At 44.2% G+C, this 18,192-nt stretch overlaps 1 protein-coding gene across 4 annotated transcripts in view; it reads left to right on the top strand.

Annotated features, from left to right (window-relative positions):
* The first annotated feature begins 3,898 nt into the window (after positions 1-3,898).
* The window catches only part of EPHA4 (EPH receptor A4), a 157,048-nt gene continuing 142,754 nt past the window's right edge, over positions 3,899-18,192 (top strand). For 2 of the 4 annotated variants that reach the window (XM_005574420.4, XM_065526159.1), the window contains exons 1-4: positions 3,899-4,161; positions 5,792-5,915; positions 9,356-9,423; positions 13,627-14,290. In XM_005574420.4, coding sequence (XP_005574477.1) covers positions 5,825-5,915; positions 9,356-9,423; positions 13,627-14,290 — 823 coding nt within the window. In that variant the 5' untranslated portion in view covers positions 3,899-4,161; positions 5,792-5,824. Of the gene's footprint in view, positions 4,162-5,768; positions 5,916-9,355; positions 9,424-13,626; positions 14,291-18,192 lie in introns of those variants that run through there. The other 2 variants (XM_074008623.1, XM_074008624.1) reach the window with 1 other exon arrangement.

The raw sequence follows: 18,192 nt of genomic DNA, 5'->3' as shown, positions 1-18,192 counted from the left end.
TATTAAATATTCAAGTGATTAATAGGTAAAATATTTAATAGCTGGGGCTTGCAGCTTTATATTGACATTTTGAGTTAGAATGAGTGAACCTCAGTTCAGAGGTGTTATACTGAAAGGTTTCAAGTAAAAAGCATTTTACACTTCTTTTGGGGAATGGCTTTCATGCCTAAAACATGAAATTGTTCTGATGTTTAACTCATTTTCTCAATGCAGCCAAAAAGAGATGCAAATTATCTCCTCTAATTTCTCCTCCAGAAGGACACATTGTCTCTGCAAAATGTTCCTGAGAGGGATCTAGAGTTATTACAGAACTGAACTGAGCATCTTGGCACATGCCTTCTCTATCTCTCCTCCTCCGTCTTGGGCCCCAGGAGGTGATAGGTCCCTGATAGTTTCTGGCCCCCACAACCCTATGTGGTGGATATCACATATGGTCATGACTAGAAAGAAATCTTTGTTGTTGTTGTTGAGGCAGAGTCTCACTCTGTCATCAGGTGGGAGGGCAGTGGCGCAATCTAGGCTCTCTACAATCTCTGCAATCTCCGCCTCCTGGGTTCAAGTGAATCTCCTGCCTCAGCCTCCCGAGTAGCTGGGATTACAGGCGGCCGCCACCATGCCCTGCTAATTTTTGTATTTTTAGTAGAGACAGGGTCTCACCATGTTGGCCAGGATGGTCTCGATCTTCTGACCTCTTCCTCATGTGGGATTTGGTACATAGCAGACATTGAAGAAATGTTTGTTAGAACGGAATAAACTTCAAGGACGCCATCAAATGAAGTTTTAGAAAAGTCTTGCTGCCTTGAGAACTGCAGCCTTCTTGTCTGCCCCTCCTCACCTCAGTGATGCAAGAGAGCCTACCATTCTAATTGATGTAACTCAGGAATGGAACACCAAACATCGTAAGTTCTCACTGATACGTGGGAACTAAGCTATGAGGATGCAAAGGTATAAGAATAATACAATGGTCTTTGGGGACTTGGGGGGAAGATAGGAAGGGGTGAGGGATAAAAGACAACAAATATGGTGCCACATATACTGCGCCGGTGATGGGTGCACCACGGTCTCACAAACCTCCACTAAAGAACTTACTCACGTAGTCAAATATCACCTTTACCCCAACAACTTATAAAAAATTTAAAACAAACAAACAAAAAAGGCCTCTTGCTTTGGCTTGCTCTCTCATCCTCTTGATCCATGAAGACCTGAGCTCTGCAGCCATTTTTTTTCCCACTCAGGTGTAAAGGGCTCAGAAGTGTCCTGCTTATTTGCATAAGAAATAGCATCAAAGCCTTGACATCAAAGGATGAACTCTCCAGTTGGGTTTCCTGGGGGCTTCCGGAAGCCCACCAATTGTTGTGTCAAATTAGTATATTTAAGATGCAGTAGCTTGTGGTAGAAGCGTTTTCTAACAACGGTGGGAAGGTGGGAATTTCATTAGGTAGAGCTTTGGTTATTCATTATCACTGGGTTGTGGGACTTTGGATTCCTCACACCTTCTTTCACACATTTTTTACACCATTCTATTTGAAGACAAGTATAGCATCTAGGTCACAATCCAGTGGAATTACCTAGGAATATAAGAGTTGGATGTCAGCTGTCATAAATCAACCATAAAAGAAGAGAAGAATTTAGAATTTATTTCTCTTCCCTACTCAGGAATTTATAAAATAAGGCATCTTTTTCTCATGGAGCACAAAAGGTAAATCACAGTGCTTGGTTTCCTTGTGGAAGGAACAATTCAAGCCGAACAAATGATTTCCCATTTCAAAATGTGAATACTTATTAATTAAATAATATTTTAGAGAAATAATAGCCAGGCATAGTGGCTCATGACTATAATCCCAGCACTTTAGGAGGATGAGGCAGGAGGATTGCTTGAGCCCAGGATTCTGAGACCAGCCTGGGCGACATGGTGAAACCCCATCTCTACTAAAAATACAAAAAATTAACTGGGTGTTGTGGCACACATCTGTAGTTCTAGGTATCCAGGAGGCTGAGGGGAGAGTACCACCTGAGCCTGGAGAGGGTGAGGCTGTGATGAGCCATAATCACACCACTGCGTTCCAGCCTGGGTGATCTGAGTGAGACGCTGTCTCATAAAAATAAAAAATAAAAATCAAAATGAGTAATAACAGCTGGCTACCACACACCAGGTACTATACCAGAAGCTCTGTAACATTCATTCAGTATTTAGAAGAATCATATAATGTTAATGATCTATGATTTGTAAATGAGAAAAGCATATCTCAGAGAGGTCAAGTAACTTAAAGACACACAGCTAGAAAAAGCCCTGCTAAAATATCAAATCAGGGTTGTCTGAATTGAAAGTTCTGGTTCTCTAAAGATAACTCAGGGAGTCATCGGAGCATTATGGGCAGGTTCCATTTTATTCACAAAAAGTCCACCAGGATGCCTAGAAAAAGCAGAGTGGATTCATCTTATTCTCTCTGTCTCTCCAGTCATTCACAAACCCTCCTTATCACTGCCTATTTGTCTACAGGTCAAAGGCTCCTTTCTCTTTACTTTGGTGAAATTGACCCTCCACGCAGAGGTGGAAACCCTAGGATGCTTGGTGCTATTTACAAATGTGTTTTACAGATTAAAAACACCTCTGGAATTCAATCTTACTTCAATTCAGCATTTACAAGGTACTTTGTAGCTCAAACGTTTGTGGTAGGCACTGTGCAAAAAAAAGTATATCATTGTTTTTGGATTATTCAATTACTATTTTTATTAAGTGTGTAAGCAGATATGTTTTGACGTATTTCTTAGTGGATTCAAAATAACCCCCAAATTTTACAGTAGTAAGAGACTTGTTTTACTCAAGAGTAAAGCAATTTTATTGTAAAATTAGGTGATTTTAGGTACTTTTTAAAGGTGTGATATTCCGTTGTATCCTTATGACTCCGTTGATGTGCTGTAAACAGTGTCCAACATTTGAAAACTCCAGGATGTTTTCCTATAATGTGGGAGGTTTTCTGCATTGATGATGGACAAAGGCCACCATCATTTTTAAAATTGTGCCTTACTCTTCAAGGAATCGTATCTGCTGGGTTAGAACACCTTTTCTCTAGGTAGTCACAATGGACAGAGGAATTTTCAGCAGCTCATTTCTGATCTGCAGCCCAGAAGTGATTTAAAGAGGAAGTTATAGTTCAGTTTTTCCAAGTAAGCGTTTCCTGCTTCTTGGTCCTCCTGATTATCGGGCTGCTTTGGGGCCTGAACTAAAACATAGGAAGAAAAAAGGGGAAGTCAGTGAATGTACTCTAGCAAATGATGCCTTGCTTTAAGGCAGCTGTGTCTGGAAAGACTTTGTTTAATAATCAATGTGCATATCCTGGGGGAAAAAAAATGGTACATGTTTTAGAAATTTTACTGTTGATAACAATGCAGGCAGTCAGTTTCCCATTTCAACCACAGATACATGCAACACTCAAGCTCCTGCAGAGAGGCAACCAGCATCTATTGTTTAAAAAGGTTTCAAAAAGAATTCAGATTGCTCTTTTCTCTTTTGAATCTGTGTGCCAAATGACAGGGACCAATATTCGTCTTCTTTTTCTGTAAAACTCAGAAAGACATGAAAGAACCTAGGAATGCATTTCTTAAAGGGATTTAGTGCAATTGTTTTAAATAATTTATGCACGCACACACACATACATATATCCCCCGAGTACTTTTTTTTTTTTTTTTTTTTTTTTGCCTTTTTACTTGTGTGCAGTCAGTAACTACAATAACTGAAATCCACTTCTTTGGACTGTGACATTTAAGCAAATCTTGTATCTAGAAACCGAAATGCCCAGAGTCTCGCACAAGCTGTTCCTCTGGGCCACCAACTCACACAGCCGCCGCCCAGCGCCTCGGCACGCGCGCTCATCTTATGTAAAAGTAAAAGTTGCTCATGTCATTAGCTCGGCTCTGAGTTTGCATGAGAAACCAGCGCAGCTCTCGAGCCAAGGGGGAAAACACGATCTGCTGCGGAGCCCAATGACCTGAAACCGTAGCAGCGACTCGAGACCTGTCCCCTCCTCCACGCCGACCTACACCCCTCCCGCTTTATTTAGGATCTGCTTTTCCGAGAGCAGCCACTCAAGCAACCCCCGAAGGTTTGGTAGGAGTTTCTCCTTGAAACGCTTTCCGATTCCATCTTTTGAAATCCAGCAGGTGAGAGTCACGACAGACTCCGGGACCTCTTGAGCGCTGCCCGCAGCCCCACGGTAGGAGTGGTGCAGGAGACTTGGCGGTGGCTGGAAAGCTCGCCCAACCGCACGTACCACCTCTCTGCTGGGTTGCGGGTTGCGGGTTGCGGTCTTTGTCCGCTCGCCCTTCCTCCGGGGCCGCACACTCCCGCATCTGGCCGGCAGGTGGCGCGGTTGGCTCACGATGAGCTGCGGCCCGGGTTGGAGAGGGGCCTCCACCTCCCCGCGGCCGCCCGGCCGCCGGGACCCAGGCTCCCCGGGAAAACCCGGCCCTGCTCCGGAGGGAGTCAGAGGAGGGGCAGCCTGGGAAGAGGAAGGGAGGCCTCATCGCTAGGAATCCGTGCTTCTGCCAACGCCTGAGGAAATGCACCGAGTGGCGTTGGGGACTGGTCCCTGGGACACCGGCTGCGCTGCCGTCGCCGGATCGCTCTTAGGTGGCTGAGTCCACGGCTCGGGCATCGGGGGACAGACCACAGCCCGATGGTGCCAGTGCCCCCGGGGCCGGAGCAGCCGGGAGGGGCTGTGCGGGTCCTCCTGCTCGCCGTCGTCTGCCGGGGCAGGGAGGGCTGTCCCGGCTAGGTTGGAGCGGGGAGTTGCAGCAGCCGCTCCGGGCAACTTCCCAGTCCCTGTCTGCCTTGTCTGTGCAGCTGCAGGTCCCCGCACCCACACTTAAGCCTTTCGCTTCTACCCCCACCGCTCCCGGACAGCCCAGGCCCGGTTCCAGGGACTCCCCCCGACGCTGCCCCCGGGAAATCCACAATTGGTTCCTGCAGCCCAAGGCCCTGTCGGGGCGTCCTGGGCCCTGGGCGAGGTCCACGGCGTGTGCACAGGGGACGGGGCCAGCGGGGACTTCCTTACTGCTAGAAAGTCATTCCTTCAGTCTCTGGAGACAGTGACGGAGCCCTGCTGCGGGCTGGAAGTTGGGGACCGACTAGGTTCCCGCTCTCCAAGCATCTGGGGAGCCAGGGAAGAAGCAAGTCATGGAGCCACAAAACTCCCCTCAAAGAGCATTTCAGAGGGGGAAGCGCCATAAAGACAAAACAGGGCAAGGCGGCAGAGGGTGGCGGTGGCAGGCGCGCGTGTGCAGCTCAGCCTGGGCGCGCTGGACGCAGACAAGTCGACCCTCCTAAAGAAGCAACCGCAGAGGGACAGGTCAAGTTAGACTTCTTTTATTTCAATAAAAGAGCGTTTTCCTCCATTTCAAACTGCCCGTGGTGGGAGAAAAGGTTGCCAACCTCTTCTCTGGCTCCCCTCGGTCAATTCCAAGCTTTTCGAAGCTCCCTCCGCCGTCCAGGGGCTCGACCTTCGAGGTGACGTGGGGGATCCCGCTGGCTCCCTCCGGCAGGCGGGGGCGGGGACCCGGCAGTGCTCGCCCCCTAGAGCCCCGGGAGACCTCGGGCCCAGCGGAGCCCGGAGGGGGCGGAACCCTGGGGCGGGCCCTACGCGGTGAAGGCGGGGCCTCGGCTGTCCCGTCTGCGCCGCCATTGGCCGCGGGCCCCGGACTGGCGGGCTCACGTCACCGGCCGGGCCCGCCCCCTTGGCAATGTCTTCAGCCCGCTGCTCTCCTAACTTAAGCATTTATTCCACTGGGATAGAAGCGGCAGGAGCAGCGTTGGCACCGGCGAACCATGGCTGGGATTTTCTATTTCGCCCTCTTTTCGTGTCTCTTCGGGATTTGCGACGCTGTCACCGGTTCCAGGGTGTACCCCGCGAATGAAGGTAAGAGCGGGACGGCCTTTCTGTGGTCGGGGACAGCGAGGGGCCATCGCGGGTGAGGGGTCCTCAAGAGCGCAGGGCCAGGTGGTGCGGGGGGAGCCCGGCGTGAGCAGTGCGTCCCGATTCGGGAGAAGAGGACCGGGGCGAGGGGCTTGGCGAAGGGGCAGCGGGGAACTGCAGGGCAGCTTGCCCCGAGGCCGTGACCCGTGCACGCGGCGGGTCTGTCCAAGTTTGTAACGAAAGGCCAAAGTTTATCAGCATCCGCCAGCGAGGCCCGCTCGAGGCGCCCCGAGGGGATGCACGGGAGGCAACGCCAGGATTTGAAAAAAAAAAAAAAAAAAAAAAATTACAAGAACCACGTCCTCTCCGGAGCCAGCCCGGGGCGAGGGGAAAACGCAGCCTGGAGCACAGTGAAGACTTGGTGCTCCCGGGTTCTAGCGAAAGCCTTTCGAGCTCTGGTTTCTGCAAAGTTTCCCGAGCCCTGCGCTTCTCGGGACCGGGCTGCGGGGCCTGCTCCGCAGCGCAGCGGTCGTGGCGCTGCTCGTCAGGCGCCAGTGACCTGGTTTCTAGCACCTGGAGTCAGACACCTTTCTCCTCACCAAGCCCAGCGCCCCGAGGGTGCCATTGCGGGCCTGAGGGGCCCGGGCTCTTCACCCCGCAGACTTGGGGAACCCGCCGGCAAGTTGAACGCAGTCGAGTTTTAGCTTTTCGCCCCAGAATTGCACACTGTTTAGAGCTAACGTGCGGGATCGACGGGACCCGTCTGGGTGCTCAGTTTTCTGTACATCCGTTCGGACGTGCTGGAAGGATTGTATGTGCCTGTGTGTCTGTGTCGGGAGATGGGGCGGCGGGGGGGCGGGGGCGGTGATCATTTAGATACTGAGAAACCCAGGGAGAGGCGAACGGTGTGTGTGTGTGTGTGTGTGCGCGCGCGCATGCATGTATGTGTGTGTGCATGTCTGCGTGTGTGTGCATGTCTGCGTGTGTGTGCTTGTGTGTGTGCGCGCGCGCGTGCAACTGCGTATATGTAGGTGCGCGAATGCCTGGGTGGAAGCGGACGCGGAGGATTGTATGTCTGTTTGCAAATGTCCTGAGTGTGTGCGCGTGTGTTCGAGTGTATGCTCGTGCTGTGTTCCAGAGTATGCTCGTACATCGGCCTGCGTGCATCTAGTCTTACATCTGTCTCTCATTCTTCTCCTTTCCGGCATCCATCTATCCATACGTCGGTCCATCCGTCTATCCATCCATTTCTGCATCCATCCATCTCTCTGTGCATCCATCCGTCCGTCTGTCCATGCATCCATCCATAATGCATCCAGCTATATATCTGTCCGTCCGTCCATCCGTCCCTCCATCCGTCCATCCATCCACCCATTCATCCATCCATCCATCCATCCATCCATCCATCCATCCATCCATCCATTCATCTTACCATCTCTCCAGACATCCGTCCATCCATCCCTGTGCACTCTATCGTTTTCTCTGTTCCGAAGGAGGGAGCCAAAAACCAACTTAGCTCAGCCGGTACCCGGAGCTCTCCGGAGAGACGGAGGCTCTGAGAGATTTATACACCTGCCCACAGACGTCGCTTGGGAGGAAAGGGGCGCTCTCTCACCCTCTGGGTCTCTCCTATCCTTCTGACGTGGCTTCTGGTGGTTCTGGTGCCATCTCGGCCGCCGCCGCCCCTCGGTCCCTAGGGTTATTCATTCTCCTGAGCGGAATCGTTGATCCCGCGTTCTCCTGGCCACTTCACACACTTGTTAGGACGTCCCCTGAGACCTCTCTCGCCCCAGATGTAGAGACTGTTTGCTTTCTTTCTTTTTTTTAACCCCCCCCCCCCTTTTTTTTCTTTTAGGAGAAAAACTTAGGAGCCCAAGACAAAAAGGCGCTGAGAGCCCTAGGCTCCTGTTGAAGGGGAGGGAGGGATGTCTGTTCCCCTCCCCTCCCCCATCTCCCCCATCTCCCCCTTAAAAATTAATTCACTTTGTTGCTTTCTATTCCCATCACGTTTCCTTTTCTCCCTTTTACCCTCCCTTTCTACTCCCTCCCTTTTTTTGTAAATTGGGTCTTATTGTTTCCTTTGTGTCCCTAATCCACCTTACATAAATCCAAATGGATGTAGCGGGCCTTTCTCTAGGGACAGAGAGGAGAGAATGGTTGCGGTGGTGGGGGTGGGGGAGGGAAGGGGGTGGGTTGCGGTGGTGGGGGTGGGGGAGGGAAGGGGGTGGGAACTCCAGGCAGGACCGACCCAGGGAAGGCTCTACATTTTAAAATCATTAACAGACCCCAGGAATTCAGACTCCCCGGGAAAACTAGGGAAAAGAGACTGATTTTTAACTCCATTGACGTTGAGGTGTAATGAGAGGGAAAGTGGGCAGAATCCAGGGGCCTGGGGGTAAGCTTGAGAGTTGGGGTGCGCATGAGCACAGAGGAAGGCTTCCCATTCCCACCCCTCCCCCAGCCTGAGGAGCCAGCCTGGCTGATCAAATTAATAACCCAGTGTTTTCCTTTGAGGTGGGCCTTTCGACACCCAGGACTGCAGATCTCGGTGGGAAAGAGAGGTTTTGAATTCATTGCGTCCTTTTGGATGTTCCCCTTACCTAGCGCTGTTCTAGCCTGAGCGGGGGACCGCAGCTCGGTAGGCTGTCCTCCCTTCCCCCCAAGCTTTGACGCACTCTTAGGTGTAGCACAAGCACACTAAAGCCGTTAGGCAGCACTCCATACCTAAAATTCAAGCCAGTGATATCCTAGGGGTGGAAGACGAGTCTCTGATTGTCCCCAACACATCTTGAGAAAGAGAGACTACTTGAGGTACATTTGCATTCTGATTCTGCACGTCTGGCATTCCCTCTTTCTGAAACTTTGATATTTAAAAAAACAGCGGATACCATATTCATGGACTATTTACTTGGTTGTGGAGGGGAAAATGTTAGGGAGAGCCTTTGCCTGACCCTTTGGATAGGATACTCTCTGATAGAAGAGAGAATTCACTTGTGGCTCTGTCACCCTGATGAGTTATGTGGTCATCTGAAACTTGCAAAAACAAATAATTCTGGTAGATAGCAGACAGAGATGAATGCAGATTTAGCTCTGGAGTGCAACTGCTCTGCATAGATGTATTTATCTTTTTGAATTGTACTTCAGATTCTCTATTCATCCTTTTTAGAAAAATGAATCAAGTGAGTCCTAGGATGGAATTTTAAATGCTAAGCAAGTTAAATAAATAAGAACCTGCAGATTTAAAGAGGGGGAGAAGATCAAATGAGTAATGATTATTTACATAAGTGAGCCCAAGTTTACGTTTTGATCAGTGTTGGATATGCGTGCCCTCAGCACATATGGAAACGCTCAAGCAAATGGTTTTTGTGTTACTGGCTTTTTGCAATTGGAAATTAATCTATTTTTCTTTTGTTTTTTGTTTTGTTTTGTTTTGTTTTTTGCAGTTACCTTACTGGATTCCAGATCTGTTCAGGGAGAACTTGGGTGGATAGCAAGCCCTCTGGAAGGAGGGGTAAGTCCTGAGTTGCTCTCTGATCCAAAGGGTAAAAGAGGAGTGATTAGTAACTTTCTGAGAGTCCTAATGGCTTGATTCTTGTTGATTGTGGTGAGGGGGTCAGATTTCCGCTGTGGCCTATGAAGTGAATTACGCTTTGTTGGAGAAATCCTATACTCCCTTTGGATAGCTCTGTCATGGAAGAACTAGAAGCCAAAAGGGCAGAAAGGGGTTTCAAAATTAGGAGATTGGTGGAGGCATAGACTTAGATGCCTATTTAAAACTAAAATACCGACAGGAAATATGATCCGGGGACCAAATTAGAATTTATGCCTATTACTGTGATGGCCGTGAAGTCCTGACAGGGTTAATTTAAGAGCAATTGTCCTGCTTCCAGATGAAAAAAAAGAATAAATAAAGATACGAGAGAGAAGACATTTCTAATTGTACCTGCATGAACTGCAGGAAGGCTCTGTACCTTGCTCTCACTCTTAAGTCAGCTGCTGTTCTCTTGCACACTGGGAGACAGTCACGTGAACTTGTGTCAGAAAAACCCCAAGCTTGTGCATTCATGGTGCTAAATATGAAAAGTTTAAGTGTCTATAACCTTGAAGAATCTTTGGGGATTGAGTAGGCTGGATTATAAAGTCTGAAGAAAGCATCACTTCATTTCTTCTCAAATTTATAACACTTGTCATTGCTGCCTCCATCTTACCAGGTCAATGGCCACGTTCTCCTACTCCCCCTAAATCACCAGTCAGAATGAATCAGCTTTGGAAAGAAAACAGTACAACATGTAACTGACTTCTGCCAAACTGAAATAACTCTCGAATCCTTTAAAAATTAAACAAATCATCCTACCTTCACAGGCTTGATAGTTTTTGGCCGAGTCAATTGATTAAAAACAATGGGGGTGAAAGATTAGGAGTCTTTACTAGGCAAAAACTGTAATTCTAGAACCTGGCATGGGCTCCACACTGGTCCATTGAATAAAGATTGAAGGATTTTAAAATAAAGATTCATAGAGTCTGTTATCAGGGACATATTTCAGAACTAAGACCAAGCAAGAAAATAGCCATGAAAATGGAGAATTTTAGGCTGTCTTGTTGCAAACAAATTTTGTAATCCACCTGAAATAAAACAGATTGCCCTGTCTTCCTATTTTTCTGCCTGAACTTGACTGTCATTGGTTTGTTCTCTGCTGAAAAATTCCAGTCTGCCCTTAAAACCATCTTTTTAAAGGAGGGAGGAGTGATTGACAGGCCTCTGGCAGTGTAGACAGGCTGTATTCACCACTGATTGCAGGCAATTGCCCTCATCCTTTGAATGTGAAGAAAGGTACAGCTTTATCTTGGTGAGAGTCAGACTCATTGTTAATCCTATACCCTGGAAAGGTCACTGATTGAGGCGAGGCTTTCCCAGGCTATATGTACCAGGGATATTGCTTGGTAGGTTAAAATGTATTAGAACTGCTGGTAAAATTGAGGATGGAAAGTATCAGTACTTGTAGTAATAAATTTAATCAGCCTCATTTTTCTTACTGGTTGCTTTTAAGTTTGAAGAGAATATACATCTAATGAAATTTTGAACCTGACTTGTTTCACTAAATATATGTGTGAGCTATATGAAAGCAAGGACTGACACATTTTAGGGTACAGTCCATAGTCTATCTAGTTTCTAGAAAGCTTTTATTGCAATTTAATGTGCTGCAGACATCTTTTTCTTCTTCTTCTTCTTCTTCTTCTTCTTCTTCTTCTTCTTCTTCTTTCTTCTTTCTTCTTCTTTCTTCTTCTTTCTTCTTCTTTTCTTCTTCTTTTCTTCTTCTCCTCCTCCTCCAGAGCTGCTGAAAGAGCACCTGGTCACTTTTTCTAGACACAAAACTTATTTTGGTTGTCTTCAAGTCTATTTAAAACTATGCAGAGCTGATTGTATACAACCGAGTACTTTTCATGGGCTGGATATAGGCAGGTTTTTTCTTTTTCTTAAATATTAGGCATGTAACATTTTAAGCATTATTGTAAGATAAATGAAATTTTATTTGTATATAAAAGAATTAGTCGTTGCAAAATACATAGTAGCCACTGAGAAATTGTGTCAAGTTATAAAGTTTAATTAATCTCTAGATTTTATAATTGATGACTTTTTCAGGCATAGAGCAAAGGGATGAATTGGATATCTATCAGTGAGGAATGGATTGATTGTCTTTAGAAAGTTCTTTCTAGCTGAGAGTAAAAGCATATGGAGTCTTGATCATTCTAAAATCTCTGCTTGCAGTTAGGACATTTAATGTCTTTATTCACTGTTAACTTGAGATAGTAATTTGGTCTGATAATGACATTTATTTCTTCTTGTTGTTATGTTTAAAAAGTAAAAAACAAACTTGATTTGACAATATCACCCAGGAAAATATAAATTAGAGTCAGAGACAATCCATTGTTTGTCTATAAGAACAACTAAGCAAGACATGAGAGTTAGGGAAAGTGATGGCTCCTGATAACATCGTTGTAGCAAAAAGCTACTTTCTTGGTAATATTCACTTACAAGAGTACATTGAGTTGCTGACACTGATTGTGAAATATAAAACTAAGGGAGGATTTGTCACTATTCTGGTGAATTGATCAATGTGGTTAGACAATTAAGTTCAGACTGAAAAGTTCATATTAGACCTGAATTATCCTGCATGAACTCTGTAGAGATAGTCTATGTGCCTTCATTGATAAATGTGTTTTTCCATATTCCCATTGTTCTGAGAAGAGAAGCATGCTGAGTAGGTTTTTTTGAAGATGGGAATCTATTTTTGGATTTACATGAATTTCCTAAAATAAGTAAATTACTGGTGATTTTATTGCTTACTGGATAAAAAGAAATTTTCATCACCACAGGGCACTTACCCCTCCTAGTTTCAACTTTTATAATGGTAGCAAATGAAAAGGATACAGAATTTTATGGCTTATGGTCCTTCACATAGTAACATTTCCATCCATTAAGAGTTTTCCAGTGCATAGTTGAGAAACCCGTTAAAAGATGCATTAATGATTCTATGTACTTCATTGGACTGCATGGAGCTTTAAGTGGAGCTATCACAGAATACAATTTTTTAAAAACTATCTTTTGTTCCTTCTAATTATATTCATATGTTTGTTAGATACTTCAGCTGATTTATAACAGATCTATATCAATGCGTTACTGTAGATGTTAATGAAAAATTTGAGGCTGCCTAGCAGTCTAGTAGGATCCCCAAAAGTTTTGCTGCTTTTAGGCTTATGTTTAAAAGCTATAATGACAGTGAAATGATTACTTTAGTCACAGTGAATTCTGCTGAATTCAAGTTGTCCTACCATTAGATTCTTTGTGTTAGGAAGTAGAATGCAAAGAAAATGGTACTATCTCCTTTCATTTTCTTGGGCCTTCAGTCATAAATACCACTTGCTATTTTATTTTTAATGTTCATGGAAGAGTTAGAAGCAAAGCATGTCTGTTTTCTAGTTTTGTTATTTGTCTATGTTTTAAAAATGAGAACATGTACACATTTTTTAATTGAATACACACTCTTGAAAAGTTGTCTACTATTATAAATGATAGCATATTTGAGAAATCCAGCCATAAAATTTACTCTCTGTCTTCCTAGGATTACTGAAACCAGAATGGTGGGATTTTCTTTTCCCCTGTAAAGAGTAGTGAGGGTGCCAAAAAAAATCAATTGCCTTTTTTTTTTTTTTTTTTTAAGGTATTAGAGAGCAAAGTTCTGACAGGAGCACTACTAATTAACTGATAATTGTCTTCCTTTGGCAAGCTCTACTCTTCCTGCCCTTAATTTGCAGGTCTCTGCTCAGTGGTTGAAACAATACACATACTAGTTTTTCATTTATAAGTAAATTTGAACTGTTGCCACTTGAAATTGTAGCTGTTGTAATAGGTGAATTTGAGGTTGTTGGACCACCACAAGGAACCGCTGAGAACTCACAAGCAGTAAATCCACCATTGCCTCTGGATTTCAGGCAAAAGATTGAAACAATTAAAAAAACAAACAAAAAAAACACTTCCTCCATAAAATATTATCTTATCTCCCATAAGATCCTTTATTAGTGATGATGGGTGCTCAGTAGTTTGCTTCATTATTCAAAGGAAAATGATCAGGTGTCCTATGAGAATAAAATGGGATTGACAAATCACTGCATGTTGAAACTTTGTAGTTGATACATCTGCTTTGGATCTTTGCAGTGGGAGGAAGTGAGTATCATGGATGAAAAAAATACACCAATCCGAACCTACCAAGTGTGCAATGTGATGGAACCCAGCCAGAATAACTGGCTACGAACTGATTGGATCACCCGAGAAGGGGCTCAGAGGGTATATATTGAGATTAAATTCACCTTGAGGGACTGCAACAGTCTTCCGGGCGTCATGGGGACTTGCAAGGAGACGTTTAACCTGTACTACTATGAATCAGACAACGACAAAGAGCGTTTCATCAGAGAGAACCAGTTTGTCAAAATTGACACCATTGCTGCTGATGAGAGCTTCACCCAAGTGGACATTGGTGACAGAATCATGAAGCTGAACACCGAGATCCGGGATGTAGGGCCATTAAGCAAAAAGGGGTTTTACCTGGCTTTTCAGGATGTGGGGGCCTGCATCGCCCTGGTATCAGTCCGTGTGTTCTATAAAAAGTGTCCACTCACAGTCCGCAATCTGGCCCAGTTTCCCGACACCATCACAGGGGCTGATACGTCTTCCCTGGTGGAAGTTCGAGGCTCCTGTGTCAACAACTCAGAAGAGAAGGATGTGCCAAAAATGTACTGTGGGGCAGATGGTGAATGGCTGGTACCCATTGGCAACTGTCTATGCAACGCTGGGCATGAGGAGCGGAGCGGAGAATGCCAAGGTAAGAGGGTCCATATTGTAGTTTTTTCATTGGGGCTTAGTGCAAGTAATTAAATCAGAGATGAGACTAAATGGAGTAAAGCCGGTAATTAGCAGCCCCTGTGGGATGTGGTGGGACATAGGGGTCTAATGAGTAAGTGCTATAGCTCCAGGTGGCAAAGCTAAGACGTTTCTAATACTGACAAAATAAATGATGCTGGTGTAATCAGCAGAAAGCCAAACACATTTACTAACAGGCACTTAGATCTGAACTGGCTTGATGCGCCCTCTGAAATGTAAATGAACAAGCTGAAGAAACAGCCTTGATTGATCCTTACTTAAGGAGGGCGGACACATTTTTGAGCCATAGTTTTCCTGTCTACGGACTTGGTAAAATGACAAAGATTGTAAATATCTCCCATCTTCTGCACATGTGCGTGAATGATCTAAATGTGAAATTAGGATTAAGTTGTTCCAGTTCCCGCCCACTGATTAAAATCGAGTGAAGAAAGTCCATTTTTTCTTTCTGCCTTGTGGACCGGTGGAGATGCCACCCAACGAAGTGGAGGCATTGCTTCAAGTACATTCTGTTCTCTGAGCACCCACTGATGGGTTCTCTAAATGAAATCAATCTTGATGAAAGACCTCTTTATTTCTCTTAGGAGGTGATAATAAAGCAAGCAAGAGTCTTCTTATTTGATCCGTGGTCAGAAGCAATAGCAAATGGGGTCACAATTTGCTATTGATTTCAGTTATTGAGTTTTTGAAGAAATCTATGTATTTTTATCATGTTAATTACTACTTACCGTATTACTAAGTTAAATTTTTTTTTCTCATCTAAGGTTCAATGTATGCAATTTATTCTTGCCTTTTACCCCTTCCTGACAGAATGCTGGGGAGTATATAAAGTCCCTTGCTTTACAGAGGCTTTGTATCTGAGTAAGAGATGAGAGTAATTCCTATTTATACGGATTGTTTGTCATGTATTTAATAAGACTTAAGAATGTCTTTTATTCTAAGTTTTTGTCTTGTTTGGTATTTGTTTTTATAATAGTAGTTATCAATAGTCTGCGGCTGCCAATCCTGTTATGGTTACTACTAAATAGTTAGAATGTAATTCTGGTTTCATCTATGAAACAATCAGATTTATCTTTTCTCTGGGTAATTGTTGAGCTGTAGATGGCATTGCCACATGGTTCATCTGATTTGGTGATTAAACAGCCTGAAATAACTGACTGCCAAACAATTTGTCTGGCATTTCAACCATCTTAATGACAGGGTGGGATTAACTATGGGGTAATTCACTTGATTGACTGAAAATCCAGTTATAACCTGAAGAAAATTGCATTTTTGGTGATTTGGTGTCATAAAGTTACGCGTTACTCCTTTCATAGTTTACACTTTTCTGAAGTGGCATTCCTGCTTAGCTATAGTATTTCTAGGAGTAACTAACAGTCAATGTTCTTTCATTTTGTTGTAAATAGAATAAAGAGTGGCTGTCTTTTCTGTTGATTCAGAGTTAAAAATTTTTTTTAAAAAGGAAAATATGTAAATTTAAAAGTTTACAAGTTGGAATTCAAGGATTTTTAAAATGAAGATTAATGCCTCGATTTTTTGTTTGCTCTCGACTTAGCAACTGCTAGATAAGCTGTACCGAATTGATACCCCAAAGTATATTCCGGTATTAATATAAGAAAATATGTGAGTGCATTGTTGCTGGCACCTAAATTACTATGATCATAGCAGGAACAGTGAAATGAGCAGGGCAATGACATGCCGTCACATTTCAGAGTAAATTATTCTGCCTTTTCCGTTTTGTAAGACAGGACCTGCACATCTTCACATGTCAAGATTCCTATATATATTTTAAGTAAAACAACACTGGCTTCCATTTCCTGCTAAAATGTTCACTCTCAGGGTTAGCACATCTTCGTGTATCTAATGTCATTGATTTTCCATTGTCACAGAGCCCGGTAACTCATACATTGCTACGTTGTGAAACTCCTTGACATTTTTACAACCAAAATTAGAAAGAAAAGAGAAAAAGATGGTGGGGAAAGTGAATAGAAAGGCAATTGAACATTTTTCTGGTTTGCTTTATGGAGATAGTCTTGGGGATCCAGTTAATCACGTGGTTCCTCGAAGGGGAGGAATACAGGGTTTCAAATCTAGTCCACTTCCGAGCAAGCTGTTCCTAACACGAGGCCAGATATTTAACAGAAGAAGAAGGTGGATTGAGTCGTTTTTGAGAAAAGTCAGTGTTTTCAGGCGTGTCAACCAAGTTTGTTTTTGTTTTGCTTTTGTTTTTGTTTTTGTTATTTTGATTTTTTTTTCCCTGTTAATAAAATGATTAACTCTTTCAAGACACTTTTTGCACAAGACCTTGCACTTTGGTTGTTTGTTTCTATTATTGCCATGTGAAAATTTCTGATGAAGTTAGGTAAGAAAAAACTTGAAGGACAAAGGATTCCAAGCTTGAGTGGGACTTTGAAAACATGACTTGAGACACTAAAAGTCTTGGGAATAATAAAAATGGTTGGCCCTATCCTTGATACCGTGACAGGCATCAAGAGTAGCACCCAGGCACAATGGAAAGAATATAGAGACAAGGAAAGATGTATGAATGTGGTCACTTAGCTAGATGACCTTGAGCATGTTTCTTAAGCCCTGTGAACCTTGGTTTGTTCATCCATAAAATGGGATGATAATAGTTATATTTAGCTTACAGACTTGCGATGAGGACTTGGGGTTGTAAGATTGGTAAAAGTCACCTCATAGATCATGCAACAACTTGAAACTAGCATTTCTGTTGTCATTGTGCTCTTCCCAACGTCATAGCTGTTGACTTTTAAGAGTGTTGAGTTGAAATAGTAAAAGGAAAATCCCTGACCACTCCTTGACATCAAGGCTAAAGATAGGAAGCATCTCCCTCCTTTGCCCTGACAAATAATAATATACATTTTCACACTTTGTATTGCAAATATTATTTGGAGGATGTCATTTTTTTTTCCTCCTTGGTAGGAAAGAGAACTTTCCTTTGAACAAGAGAAAAGTGACTTGTGGGTAGGACAAGAAAGAGGGTGTAAAGAAAGCTTAAGAAGGAATATAAAGGAAAACTGGCCAAGTCTTCAGAACTCTGGCAGCAGGTTCCTCCCCAATTGTCTTTTCAATGGTTCTACTGTGGCAGGACAAATAGAAGAACAGGTGAAAGGTCACCTACTTCCTCATCCATCTTCCTTGGGGTCCGGGAGGTCAGAGCGAAGATTGATTAAGATCTTAAATGTTTGACAAAGGATCCTTGAGCAAAAATGGGCAGGGCGGGCGGGGGCCTGGGGTGTGCTGTTGTTTGACTCTAACCCTGATCATCCACTGGAGTCATCAAAGGACCTTGGGGACAGAACTACACTTCCTCTTGCAGTTCCTACCCCCAGCAGTACATGCTAATGGAGAGGAAGGATGAGGGCAGGGGGATGGTGGGTTTGCCCTCTGAAGCAGCTGCAAGTTCATTCTTCTCTTGAATAACATTTTCTGAAATGATTTGGCTTGGTCTCAGTAGAACAACAATGTGTGTGAGCTCCTTACCCATCTTCTCAAGGAGAATGTATCCCAGGAGTTAGCCGCCCTTTGAACTTGCCTAGTGATTGGATGCAGAGGATAATATAATTATTCTAGTTAGTCCTGCTTCCAGGCCACGTCAGACTGTTGGAGAAAGGAAACAAAATCCGCTTCAGACATCTCCTTCCGGACAGACACACCCCTAATGAAGAAGTGTTCCAGATGTTTTACAGGACTGTTTTCATTACTTTAGAAATATTAAGCAGAAGGAAGAGAGGAAAATATTCTATTAAATTTTTAAAATTTATTTTTATTATTTGTTTTTTAATATAAGAGATGAGGTCTCACTATGTTTCCTAGGCTGGTCTT

This window comes from Macaca fascicularis, chromosome 12 (genome assembly GCF_037993035.2).
Source record: "Macaca fascicularis isolate 582-1 chromosome 12, T2T-MFA8v1.1".
Classification (NCBI taxonomy): Eukaryota; Metazoa; Chordata; class Mammalia; order Primates; family Cercopithecidae; genus Macaca; species Macaca fascicularis.
Note: the sequence above shows the minus strand (reverse complement) of the source record. Positions and strands in the feature narration are given on the sequence as shown.